The following is a 13120-nucleotide window of genomic DNA, read 5'->3' as shown; positions in this document are numbered from 1 at the left end:
CCGGAAGTTGCCTTACCCTGCCAGGGCCGACAGGGAGACCGCAGGGCTGGGAACAAGTCACATGACCAAGCATCATGTAATCGATTCCATCCAACAAATGAGCAAGGCAGAAACGGCGAAACAAACGTGCTGCCAGATTGGGCGATCAGTGGACCATTGATGGGAGGAAAAAAAAGGGGGCAGACCACGAGTATACAGTACAGTACTTACTGTCCGGAGTACGGAGTGAATATTAATCAAAAAGAACAAACAGATCGAAATGCCGGGGTCGAATCACAGAGCGTGCTAGGCCTCGTTATTCTCCGACCTGAAACGAGCGCCTAAAGCGCCCCTCTGAAGATCGGATAAGCAACGTTGATGGGGAGTGTTGGACTTGTGAACATGACAGCCGCGTAATCGCCGAACTGCGAGCCTGTCGCACTGTCGCATGTCCGAGTACAGTACTAGTCGGTTATCGAGAGTTGTGCGCGAGTCTGTTGGCTACGGATGAGCTAACCGCATTGATTACAGAGTTCTGTACGTTCCGTACTCTGTACGGAGTCCATGCATAACCTTTACCTAACCCCATTCAAACGTCTCAACAGATCGCAGTTGCAGTGATTTACTCGTACAGCGTTAGCCCGACATGGGCACGCTCAGAATACTTCTTAATATTATGATTATCTAGGTACTAAAAGTACACAAGTTCATGACTCGGGGCTTGGTCCGACATTGTACTCCCTTGGTGACCACCTTACGTCAGTCTGCGTTTCAGGATGCGCTGGAGTCGTTGGACGGTCACTGTCACTGGCAGGGCGACTAGGTACAAACCGACGTCCTTCGAGCTCATGGCTCAGGCTGATGGCGAGGCGGGCGAATGAATTGATTGATGGGCACCCCCGAGAAAATGCAGAATGGGTCAGAAAGGGCGCAAGAGCCAGCGATCGTCCATCTCGAAACACACCCCAGGGCCGGGCAGCAACTCCTCCCTCATCATCTTGAATTGCGATCGCTGTGATCAACTAGAGTAATTTAGTCCGGGATGTCGTTTTGGCGTCCGTGCGGAGTCCCTGCCGGTCAACACTGCCGAAACAGAGTCGAGAAAACGAAGCCGCAACATTCGCAAAGCACAGACGTTGTTTTGTCACAGACAGACTCGCAGTTTATCAAGTCGCCTATCCACTTAACTACTTACCTACTGTAGGTATTCCCATCGCTTATCATCGACCAGCCAAGCACCACCAACCCTGCTGACATGGCATCATCTTCATTCAACGGTGAAAGAGCTTTCGGAGTGGTTGTTTTGCCGGGTCGGTGATGAACGTGCGCGATGCGATGCGGTGTACATGTTATATCCGGGGCCGCGTGACTCGCCAATGGTGTTGGCGATAGGCTGGCATTCTACGGTACCTGGGAAAGGCGCTATGTATTCCGCTGTACCTATTGTACTCGGTACTAGGTTATCGGGCGTCTACCTTTCTACCGCGTAAAAAAAAAAAAAAAAAGATCAGCTCTCGATGCCACGAAGGGCTGATGTCCTTTCGGTCCGCAGCGAAAAGAGGGGGCAAGTTTTAGTGATTGGCGGTGTGAATGGAGTCGAGTCCAGCGGATTGTTTTCCCCAGAGGGCGCCGAGCGGCGAGCAATGACCGCTGTGCTGAGTCAGCTCTGACAAATCACCAGTCACCAAAGGGCGAGTCTTGGCGGAATGCACGATGACGACGGCACGACTGCCGAACGTATGACTGTCAGGGGAGGTAGGTAGCCTATGACATCATGGACTGACGGATCCCGTGTGAGCGCGGTATCGGTAACGTCCGTACTGGCTCCATACTGACCCGGTGGTATTTTGGTAATTTTACCGTCCAGAGCTTCGGTTTGACAGCCATGAGCCAGCCACGGTTGCATCAGTCCTCAATTGAGGAGTTGATATTGCAGCCCTAGGGAGATGTGGAATCACGCGGTGATTCTGTGAGAAATTCCCCAGTCGAGCTCTGAGTTCTACAATTTGGTGAAGTCTGGGAAGAAGAGAAAAAAGAAAAGAAACTCTCCCAGCGGGACGGATCCGTGTGCGCCACTTCCACCAGTTCCGGCAAAAGGATCTATCAATTATTGACTGCGCTACGAATGGGACTCCGTACTGGCTTAAATCCGTCAACAGATGACAATAATAAGTACTACCATCTCTGGGATACTTCCGTCCATCTCTTGATTGCGATATGAGCAATAACCTCGGATGATTGTTAAGATTCATGACTGCGATAGCCCAGATATCCTACCTACTAGTTACCGTAAGTACGTAGATTGCGGCTCTGTCGGGATGCAGAATATTGGAGATACATATATCCTACAACTTATTGATGATTCGACAAACAGCACGTGGCTGGCAACACTGCACCTGTCAAAGACAGGTCCAGGAAATAAAGGGTGATAATAACCGACGCTATGTCTCTAACCTAGTAGGTAGTAATGACGAGGAGAATGCGCAGCCAAGAGAGAATTGACTTTGCAACCCCCAGACCTCTTCTCTCCTCACCTTTCGAGAGCAAACTCGACAACACCGAAATGACCGAATAAGAGTACAGCAGTGGTTGGTTTCTGCCCGAGGAAATCCATCTCTGGAGCAGTTTACAGGCACAAGACCTTTTCCTTACTCCATTCACACACACGCGGAGTAACATTGAACCCTTGTCCAAGGCTGACAAGCATGAGTCACCTCCTCCTGGAGACTCAAAAGTCCTCAACAACGATTAGTTTTTCAATCTGTTGATTGTGGATAATAGTACTATGGACTGGAGTTAACCTGGATTGATCAGCTAACGGCTAAAACAATGCCACAGAACGGGGAGATTACTTTCGAGATCTTCAAGGGACTCCGTTGCCTGTCATCAGTCTAGAACTCTTCTATAAAGATCTCAAAAGGGGGGAACTATTCTACAATTGGAATGGACAATATGAAGTTGGAAAGACTGGAAGTTCAGCGTCAAGGCGGACATCGGTAACATGGAGAGACACTCACTATTCTACATACGGTATGAAAAGAAGGGTAAGAGACTCAGAATCAAGTGAATATATTGGCGACCTGCATGGTTATCAGGCCAACTCATCAAACCAGTGTGGGTAAGCTGAAAAAACAAAGGGGCCTGAGCCCTAAGCTCGGTTCATCCAGCAGTACATCTACTTGTCCCAGAACGAAACGGGGTGCTGCTCAAGACGCAATCAATGGTCCAACCTCGGAAAATAAATGTATCTGCGCGATCTCGGAATCCTAACTAACCTAGCTGCATGGATACATTATCATATTTGGAAAGAATTCGAGAGGTAACTAAGGTTGGTCACGATATTCTTGCTCGTATCACATCAGCCCTATGACGACACCCGGGGCGCATATTTCGCCGCAGCCGCATCAAAGAATGCACTCTTCTCCTCCAAATCACGCAACATCACATGCGATGGCTGAACCGTCCGCAGCCGTCTTACCTATACGTTAGCTCACCGCTTCTCCCTAGAGACCAGAAAGAGAAGGTGTTCATACGAGATCAACTCCCCCGTATTCTTCCCGCTCAGCACATTCAGCACTACCGTGTTCGCAATCAACTGCGCATCATCCGGGTACTTCTCCATCGCCGCCGACAGCGCCGCCTCCGCCTCGGGGAGACGGCCCAGGTGCAGCTCCGCAACGGCCTGGCCGACGATGGACAGCGGCGCCGTGGTGTTGGGGTTCGAGGCGAGTTCCTCGTAGACGTAGTATGCGGATTGGTACTTTTCGCCGCCCTGTGATTATCAGCCCCGACTGTTCGATTTTGTACTCCCCGGGGGTTGGGGTTCATTGTTACATACCACGCGCATCCCGACCCACGACTCGGCAATGTTAATCAGTAGCGAATCCTGCGCCCAGCGCTTCGCCGCGTTGACCTCCTTAACGGCGAGGTCGACCCGGTTGGATTGGAGGTGAATTTGGACGATCAAGGCGACCCTACCCCCGGCTCCCTTTTAGCAAAACGTAACCCCCTTTTTTCCTTCATCACATCTTTAAATAAAAAGAAAGAAACAGCTTACGCCTCAAGGTTATTCTGATGCTTTGCCAGCAACGCCAACGCCTCATCCATATGCCCCTGCGCCGTCAACACCGTCCCCGCAAGGACCTGCACCGTGCCGTTCTCCGCATGCTTCTCCGCCAGCGTCCGGGCCAGCCCGACCGCCGCCTCCGTCTCGCCCGCCGTTTGTTGTGCCAGGGCCTTCACCGCCGCGAGGTCCGGCGTGCTCTCTGCCTCGTCGTCCGTGATCGAGTCCAGAACCTCCCGTGCCTGCCCCAGCGCAAGTCGAGCCCGTAATTTCAGCACGCGCGCGGGCAGCGTGTTCTCCAACGACAGTGCGGACGTGTCGAAGTCGATTACTTGCTGGTATTGCCCTTGGTGGAAGGCATTATGGATATTGACGAGTTCTGGATGGAATAATCGTTGACTTGGTCAGCGTACAAACAAGAAAAAAAAAAAGCCTTCTTGTTGCCCAAATGATAGATCCGTACCTCCTTCTGCTGAAAATGGATCCATTGTGTCGAATTTCTCTGAATATCATCCTCGAAGATAAAGTACAGTCCTGTTGAAATGACAAGTGGTTGTTGAGCTGGAGTGCTTACTAAGCCGCTACGAGTACGGAGTAATACTGAGACGCGAGACACTTTCGCCTACTTGTAGCATCACGATCGATGAACACAAAGCACCAAAATCAAATCACATTCGAGGTGTAGTAAAGAATGCAAGGCAAATCAAGTAGCAGTTAGATCAAGATACGACCACACATGGCTCCTACGCAGATTGGAGTCGAAATGCCGACGTTGGCCTATTTTCTGCTATCTTAAGTTCGAATCCTAATAGCATCGATCTTGTACTTGACACCCGCAACATCTGCCCCAGTACAATTTCATGTCAGCGCGTCTATAATAAGTCATTGCTCTGCCGCAGCCATTCATGCCACCACCGTCGTTCATATCTCGACGTGGCCAATAAAAACTCGGATCGGTCACCTTCGACTGGCGCCGACCCGCGCCGGCATTCGCAGCCTTTGAGCTGAGACGTGCCAAAGCTGGGCAGAGCCTAAACCTGGCACTTCTCGATGGATCAATCTCGGCAGACTCCAGTAAGATTGTAAGATCCTTCACAGACTCGAAATGCGCATTTGCATGACCAGTGATCGCTTCCGGCCTGATAGTGCTAGCCGATTCTTGAACTGGTCGCGGAGTCCGAGTCTGAATATCAACGCAGAACTTGACACAACTCAATCGTAATTCCCACCCACTTGACTGGCAAATGCCGTCGACACGCTGCGTGCATCATCGTCATCCAGGCCATGCCCGGCACCCCGAGGGCCTCGAGTGTTGCCACCAAAGATGCTGTTACCGTCGTTCATCGTCTTGTACCCGTCACGGCTACCCGACTCCACGTAACGTTTCAGCCGATCCGACTGCGACAGACTCGGCGGCTTGTTCACGTCGTTGATGCTCAGGCCAGCTAGGCTGACTCCACCGCCTCGCCCATCAACCACGCTGCTGGTAATGTCTGACTCCGTAGCAGCCACCGACTCGCCAGCCACGCTTGGAGCACCCTTGCCCCGCACGCCGTTGGATCGGCGAGCGCCTGGCAGGGACGGCCAGGCCTCGGCAAAGTTCTGGAACATCGGCGGGTAGCCCGACGGAACGTTGACGCCACCGACCGCAGACGAATGTACCGACGAAACATCGTCAGGAATATAACCAACAACGGAGCCAGAGTCGGTGTACTCGTGATGGCGCGTACCGTTCCGGTGACTACCCATGGGACCGCCAGTGGGCGGAGCGTGGTGGTACGGCATCTGGAACCGCTGCGGACCCCGATACGCCTGCTTGGGACGGCTGAACTGGATAAGAGATTCCTGCAGGTTGTTCAGCGGGCCCTCAACAAGGCACCTCTGCTCCTTGAAATGGAGTAGCAGGTAGCTCCACAGAGGATGCTTCGACAGCACCTTCGGATTGCCCAAGATCACCAGACCATACTTGGCTCGGGTCAGCGCCACGTTGAGACGGCGAGGGTCGCTCAGGAATCCGATGCCCTGGTGGTCGTTAGAGCGAACGCAGGAGAGAACAATGAAGTCTTTCTCGCGCCCCTGGAACGCATCAACGGACGCAACCTCAACTTCCTTGTAGTACTCCTTCTTAAAGGTCCCGGTGGCCTGCATCGAGGACACAATGTAGCTCCGCTGCCCTTCGTACGGCGTGATGATACCGATATCCTTTGGGCGAACGCCAGCCTTGAAGAACCGGGTCACAATCTTCTCCACATTGGCTGCTTCAGTCCGGTTCAAATACGACGTCCCCGACGCGGAAATCTCCTCAGTGCCGAGATTCGCCCAGAACATCATCGGATTCTCTGCCACTGGCCATGGGAAGTCGACGTCGTCGCGCAGACGGTCGGCCATGGTCACGCCGTTCTGAAGGGTGCCCTCATAGAACATGTTCGATGGGAACGCAGAGAGACAAGGATGCATTCGATATTGAACATTGAGACGAATCGGAGAGCAGCCGAGAATGACCAGCCGCTCAAACAGGGACTGGTTCAGTCCCGCTTTGGCCGCCTTCTTGTTCATGATGACCGGCCCCAGCTGCTGATGGTCACCGACCAACACGACCTGCTTGCATCCAAGTACCAGAGGAATCATGCACTCCGGCTCGGCAGACTGAGTGGATTCGTCAATCAAGACCGTCCGGAACCTGAACTTGGCGAGACGTGGATCGCCGGCGCCGACGCAGGTGCAGCAGATGACGTCCGCGTTGCTAAGAATCTCGCGCTCCGCAGCGCGCACGAGCTGCTTGTATTTCTTCTCATCCTGGCTGGACAACTCGCCCAGTTCGGCCTTGAGCTGGTTCAACTTCGCCAGCTCAATGTTGCCATCGTACATGCGGACCTGCTCGTGCAGGGACAAGAAACGGACGGGAGACTCGACATCCTCGCGGGACTTGGCTGTCACACGCACCGTCTTCAGACCGGTACGATGGATGCGCTCGCACAGCTGGTCGACGGCGACGTTGGACGGCGCGCACACCAGAACCTGGCCCCCGTTGATCTTGGCAAGATGGTAGATGATGGTCGCGGACGTGACCGTCTTGCCCGTACCGGGCGGGCCCTGGATCAGGCTCAACGGCTTCTGCAGCACGCTCTTGACCGCGTTGACCTGACTGCCGTTCAGCTCGGGTAAACCAGGCACGCTGAACTTGGTTGGCATCTGCGTCTTCATCGGTGCAGCGGCAACTTCATGGCCCAGAAGACGATGGAAGATGTAACCCGAAACACTCATCTCGTCGACCGCAAAGGTTTTCATGGCAAGCTGCATCCGATCAAACGAGGTGGCTTTCCAGACGTAGTCGACCGAGAAATTGTGAGTGCACTCGGTGGGGACGGATTTGTGATCGCCCTTGGTCCTCAACTCAAGGGTGACTTCGTCGGACTGGTTGTTGGGCACTTTGATCACGTATCCCACCCCTTCCCACTTGGGGCGCAGCTCGCCGTTGTACCGGAGACGCATTTCATCACCCACCGCCAGTTTCACGTCACCCATTTCCAGCTTGGGAAGGATAAAGCTTGCCAGGTGTTTATTATTGAGACCCAAATCCCAGCGGACCACCAAATTGTCCTGCGACTGGGCTTCTTTCAGCTTGCGGTCATAATCCGCTTCCATCTTGACAAGCGGACCAAAGACGTTCTGATACTGATACGCATCATCGTATCTGAGCAGAACGGGTGCCGGCTCGTCATCGACGCTGTTGGCTTTCTCCAAATCTGCAACAGTCGCATTGGCGTTCTCTTTCCACATCTCTTCCAGCCGGGCAATCATTTGCGGGCTCAGGTGGCGGGCGCGGAGCTGCTCCTGATCTGAAGGTGCCGCGACCAGCCATGGGAGGAAGGACCGGTCCTCGATGAGCGGCTGCCACCGTGACGTATCCCAGTTCATATCCTTGGACGAGGGCATGGCGGCACATGGTTGCCGGCAGAGCAGGACGACGACCGTATCCGACTTGGCGGGGATGAACCCCAGAAGGAACACATTCTTGGTTCCGCAGTTGTAGCATTCCAAGATGGTATCACCGAGGGACGAGTCGGGATGCAGCTGGACCTCCTTGTGGCGCGCGCGGACGAGGTGCGTCACGATATGGGAGGATGAGGTGTTGCCGCGGGCACTGCAAAACCATTTGTTGCAGGTCAGACACCTGACGACCGTACTTGGGTTGTGGATGCCGCAATATCTAGGTACGAAACCAGTTAGCGTGCATGCAGGACTCGATTCGCAGGCGCTGCAAGACTTACGCGCACGCATGAGGCGGGAGTTCTTTCTCCTCCTCCGCCTTTTTCTTTTGCTGGCTGGTTCCGGTCGGCGCACTGGTCAAACTATCGAGGTCGTCGTCGTCGAGACCGTCCAGGTCATCATCGTCGTCATGCCGGCGTCGACGGGTGCCCAGGACGCTCTCGTCCGGATCGACGGCCGACAGGCCATCGTCGGCGTTCAATGTCGAAGCGGAGTCGGAAACTCTTTGGTTACTCATGGTGTCGATTCGTCGGTGGTCTCCCCAACGGACCCCGCGTGGAAACTACTTGGAGCAAGTGTCGGATTCGAAGCCGTTGACAAACCGCCTCAGCCTGGCGAAATCATCCAGGACTTTGGCCGGCAGAAATACTGGAACGTGAGTGTATCGTCGTTGGGGCCAATGCAGTCCCGATAGAGTGGTTCTCCTGCACAAAAGTAAAAATCGTCGAAGCGGGGAACGGAAGTAAAACGAAAGAAACGATATCCCGCTGAACACAGCAGTTTGGATCGATCTGCTAGATTCAGCGAGAGGAACGAAAACAACGGCAATGTTGAGTCCGCTCTTTGCACGCAAGGAGCGTCCGCAAGTCGGAGATCAAAGGAGCAAAAAGCTCTCCACAGACCAGAGACGCTGGTGCAAATTGCGATAGCAGGGCTCCTGCTGAAATTTCAACTCCGGAACCGGTTTCGAATCAATCGCGAAATTTTCATTGCGAGGTCCTGGCCAATCATGAGGCAAGTGTATCATTTTGAGTAAAGTCTTGGCGCTCAATTGTCGCCACACGTGAATTTCAATTTCGTTGATCCGGTAAGATTGGAGTTTTCCATCCCAAAACGCCAGTTGACCCATTCAATTGTCGCTCCGCCAAACAAGGTTCATCGCGGAGGTGATTAACCTATTGGCTTTGAAGATCCAGACTGCCTAGAAAAAAAACATACTCCTCGAACACTCAGGTTCAACTCAGTCAAAGCTGTCGAGATTACATCCCTCAACAGTCGTTGCAGTCTTGAGTGATCATGCTGGTCAGTAGCCATAGATACGCAGTACATCGTCTTGAAGGTGCGCTGCAGGATTTTTATGCTGACAATCTTCCCAGCGCCGACAAGCACGAGAGCGCCGCGATTACATCTATCGCAAAGCGCTGCAGCTGCGAGATGCAGCCATTGCAGAGAAGCGCGCCAAACTCAAGGCCTCTCTGGCCTCGGGGAAGCCGCTGGAGAAGTCGATCGCAAACGACACTCGCCTGCGCGAGGATTTCAAGTACGACGAATCGAAGGAAGACAACGACGTGATGGACGTTGACGACGAGTATGCGGTGACCTCGGGGTTAGTTGATCCTCGACCGCTTGTGACGACATCGCGCGCGCCGTCCGCGCGACTTAGCACGTTCGCAAAAGAAATCCGCCTGTTGCTGCCGACGTCGATTCGCCTGAACCGAGGGAATTTGGTCATGTCCGATCTGGTGTCGAGCGCGAACGCCGCCGCGCTCACGGATATGGTGCTTCTGCACGAGCACCGCGGCACGCCGACCGCCATCACCATCTCGCATCTGCCGCATGGCCCGACCGCGAGCTTCTCGCTGCACAACGTCGTCCTGCGAGCGGATATCCCCAATGCCGCGCGCGGCACTGTCTCCGAGAGCTACCCGCATCTTATCTTTGAAGGGTTCACGACGAAGCTCGGCAAGCGGGTGGTTCAGATCCTCAAGCACCTGTTTCCGCCGCGGGAGCCTGGGAAGGTGGGAAACAGGGTCGTCACGTTCGTGAACCGCGACGATAGCATCGAGGTCCGGCACCATGTCTTCGTGCGGACAGGGTATCAGGAAGTGGAGCTGGCGGAGGTCGGCCCGCGCATGACGATGCGGTTGTTCGAGATTCGCGGTGGCACGCTCGAGAAGAATTCCGCTGGTGATGTCGAATGGGCACTGACGCAGTACACGCGCACAAGTCGGAAAAAGAACTATCTATAACAGGCTGTATGGGACGAGTTTGGATGATCTATACCCATGGAGTGCTGGAAAAAGTCTTTTCTGGGCGATTGATGTCTGAACGATACATTGGTCACGGCGTTCCTGGAGTTGGCATGTTGTACGGCTTAGAGTAACAATATGGTCTGATGAAGTATATCTCTAGCATTACCGCGCATGTCAAATACATCGCTTGCGAAGATCAATTCGACTAGGTTCAGCTTTGTCTCCAGAGTAGTCCTGGTAGAATGGCCCTGCGAAGCATGTCCATGACGTCCGAGCATAAGCTCAGCAGCTTGTCGGCGCGGATACGTTGGAAAAGGGGGAAGACTGTTACAACCGTGGATGGAGATCCGATGGGACAGAGATAGGAGGCCAGGCAAGAGCAGACCGAAAGTAAGATAGTTATCTGCCCAACCAGCGACCCTCGTATCATGAACTCTACGGAGAATCTAATCAAGCCCGAAATCCCGAAATCCCACTGTATAATTCTATGCCCGTGACGCTCACTGAGCAAACCCGAAAATTCAAATGCCCTTGGCAGCCTTCACAAACGCCCGGATCTTGTCAAGGTCCTGCTCGCCGTCCGTTTCCACACCGCTGCTGACGTCGACGCCCACAATCTTTGACCGAACATCGCCCAGTCGACCGACGACATCAGCCACATTGTCCGGGTTCAGGCCACCGGCAAGAATGATGCGCGCGCCATCATCATTCCGCAGCTGCTTCGCGACAGCCGACTGGTCGAGAAGCTCCCCAGAGCCGCCAGAACCAGAGTCGAGAAGCGGAAGCGCATGGTACCCTTGACGAGACAAACCGGGCTCGCCAACGCTGAATTTCCGGATGACGGGCACCGGGATCAGCCGAGCCCATTCCACTGGCTCCGAGCCATGCAGCTGAACCACATCCAGGCCCAGCTTGCGCTGCTGCTCGAGGATATAAGATAGACTCTGGCCGGCAAATACACCTACAAGCAGGGCTCGATTAGGATGGCGTAGAACTCCAGTCGTGTGGTCAAAGTATCCTGTAGAGAGCGCATGATCTTGTGACGTTGAGACAGGCTGCGGCAATGGACGGGGCGTAGTCTTGACGACTTGCGAAATCTTCAACGCAACCTCGTCAGACACGCGTCTCTTGCGACCTTCGACCTGTATGATCCCAATCAGATCTGCGCCAGCCTCAATTGCAGCACAGGCAGCCTCTGGAGACCGAGTGCCGCAAATCTTGACCAAAGGTGGTTGCGAGATGGTATCTTTCTTGACGCCCCCTCCGAGCAGCTCCGACACAAACACAGCGGTATCTTTGGCACGCATGAGAGCTTCACCCACAAGGATGGCCTTCACACCGTCCTTCTGGTACGCCTCGACATCTTTCCGGCCAAATATCCCACTCAACGCACAAACGATGATAGTTTCTGGAACCAGGTCCATGAGACGACTGGTGGTGTTCAGGTCGACCTCGAAGCTGGTTAGGTCACGGTTGTTGACTCCGATCACACGGGCACCAAGGTTCACTGCAGTCTTCATCTCTTCGGGAGTGTTGACTTCTACCAACGGCTCCATCCCCAAGCTGAGAGAGTACTTGTAGAGTCTTGTCAATTGTTCCTTACTCAGCATTTTAACAATCAAAAGCACCGTATCGGCACCAGCCAGGCGCGCCTCCAAGATCTGATACTCGTCGAATATGAACTCCTTGCGGAGAACCGCAGGTCGGTTCGGAAGGCCTTCAAGGCTCTGGCGAACCGCACGAAGATCGTCAATGCTTCCTTTGAACCACTCCGGCTCAGTCAGAACCGAGATAACACTCGCGCCGGCAGCGGCGTATTTCCGGGCCTGAGCAGGTGCACAGACGGAAGCCGCGATGATCCCCTTGGACGGCGAAGCTCGCTTGATCTCTGCCATCAGGGACAGATTGTACGGTGACTGCCGTAAACGATCCGGGAAAGACACCAGTGGCGGCGCAATGCCGAGGTCGTAAGCAGCCTGGAGGTCTTCTGGAGTTTGAGAAGGGATCAATTTCTGGGCCTCTACCGCAGCCTTCCGGTGCGCATAGATCTTCTCCAAAATGGAGGATTTCTTCCCAGACTTGCTATCGGACGCAGCTGGCGTTGTCCTGCCGTTGGCGGGCACTACCTTCCAACGCTGATTCTCTTCCCAAGTTCCACCACGTAGTTCAAGGAAATTTCGAAAGATTTTGCGACCATGCTCGGTAAGGATGCTCTCCGGATGGAATTGCACCCCCTCTACAGTGAGCGTCTTGTGACGGACGCCCATGATGACCCGTTTTCCGTTCTCACCACCTAGTTCGGTCCAAGAGGAGACCTCCAGCGTGTCGGGAACCGTGGAGTTGGTTCCTGCGAGCGAATGGTACCGGGTCACATTCAGCGTAGGCGGCAGTCCTGTGTATACCCCCTTGGAGTCATGCTTGAGCACCGATGTCTTTCCATGTAGGATCTCGCCTGTCACGTCGACTTTCCCTCCAAAGGACGATATGATACACTGGTGACCCATGCACACTCCTAGGATTGGAATTCGGCCGCTGAAATACTCAATTGCCGCCTTGCTGATGCCTGCATCGGTATCCGGATGTCCCGGACCAGGGCTGACTACCAACTGCGTAGGCTTCAGGGCGATCAATTCCTCGAGCGTAATCTGGTCATTGCGGTAGACCGTCACGGAAGCGCCTTCCAACACCAAGTATTGATAGACGTTCCAGGTAAACGAGTCATAGTTATCGATCAACACGACGTTGGACGCTGTCTCGATTTTCTCCGACTTGATAGGGTGGTGAGGCGAGTAGTCAACCAAGCCGTTCTCCATTTTGAGAGCCGGTCGCGCAGAAT

The 13120-nt window shown here is 54.0% G+C and overlaps 4 protein-coding genes across 4 annotated transcripts; 1 reads left to right on the top strand and 3 right to left on the bottom strand.

The window, feature by feature from the left end:
• Positions 1-3343: 3343 nt before the first annotated feature.
• Positions 3344-4530, bottom strand: VTN31DRAFT_597 (uncharacterized protein; the record flags this gene model as incomplete). Its single annotated transcript, XM_069406527.1, has 5 exons — positions 3344-3452; positions 3513-3751; positions 3818-3953; positions 4037-4421; positions 4506-4530. 5 exons carry the CDS (start codon positions 4528-4530, stop codon positions 3344-3346), a joined length of 894 nt encoding a protein of 297 aa, XP_069263453.1.
• Positions 4531-5254: 724 nt separating this feature from the next.
• On the bottom strand, positions 5255-8549 carry VTN31DRAFT_596 (uncharacterized protein; the record flags this gene model as incomplete). The annotated part of the gene is made up of 2 exons (XM_069406516.1): positions 5255-8252; positions 8314-8549. The coding sequence occupies 2 exons, from the start codon at positions 8547-8549 to the stop codon at positions 5255-5257; spliced, it is 3234 nt and encodes a 1077-aa protein (XP_069263452.1).
• Positions 8550-9328: 779 nt separating this feature from the next.
• On the top strand, positions 9329-10281 carry VTN31DRAFT_595 (uncharacterized protein; the record flags this gene model as incomplete). Its single annotated transcript, XM_069406505.1, has 2 exons — positions 9329-9334; positions 9409-10281. 2 exons carry the CDS (start codon positions 9329-9331, stop codon positions 10279-10281), a joined length of 879 nt encoding a protein of 292 aa, XP_069263451.1.
• A 524-nt stretch (positions 10282-10805) lies between these two features.
• VTN31DRAFT_594 (uncharacterized protein) lies at positions 10806-13097 on the bottom strand (the record flags this gene model as incomplete). The annotated part of the gene is made up of 1 exon (XM_069406494.1): positions 10806-13097. One exon carries the CDS (start codon positions 13095-13097, stop codon positions 10806-10808), a length of 2292 nt encoding a protein of 763 aa, XP_069263450.1.
• Between the last annotated feature and the right edge of the window lie 23 nt (positions 13098-13120).

This window comes from Thermomyces dupontii (genome assembly GCF_041956625.1).
Source record: "Thermomyces dupontii strain NRRL 2155 unplaced genomic scaffold VTN31scaffold_1, whole genome shotgun sequence".
In the NCBI taxonomy this organism is placed as follows: Eukaryota; Fungi; Ascomycota; class Eurotiomycetes; order Eurotiales; family Trichocomaceae; genus Thermomyces; species Thermomyces dupontii.
The sequence above is the reverse complement of the archived record's forward strand: the minus strand, read 5'-3'. Positions and strand labels throughout refer to the sequence as shown.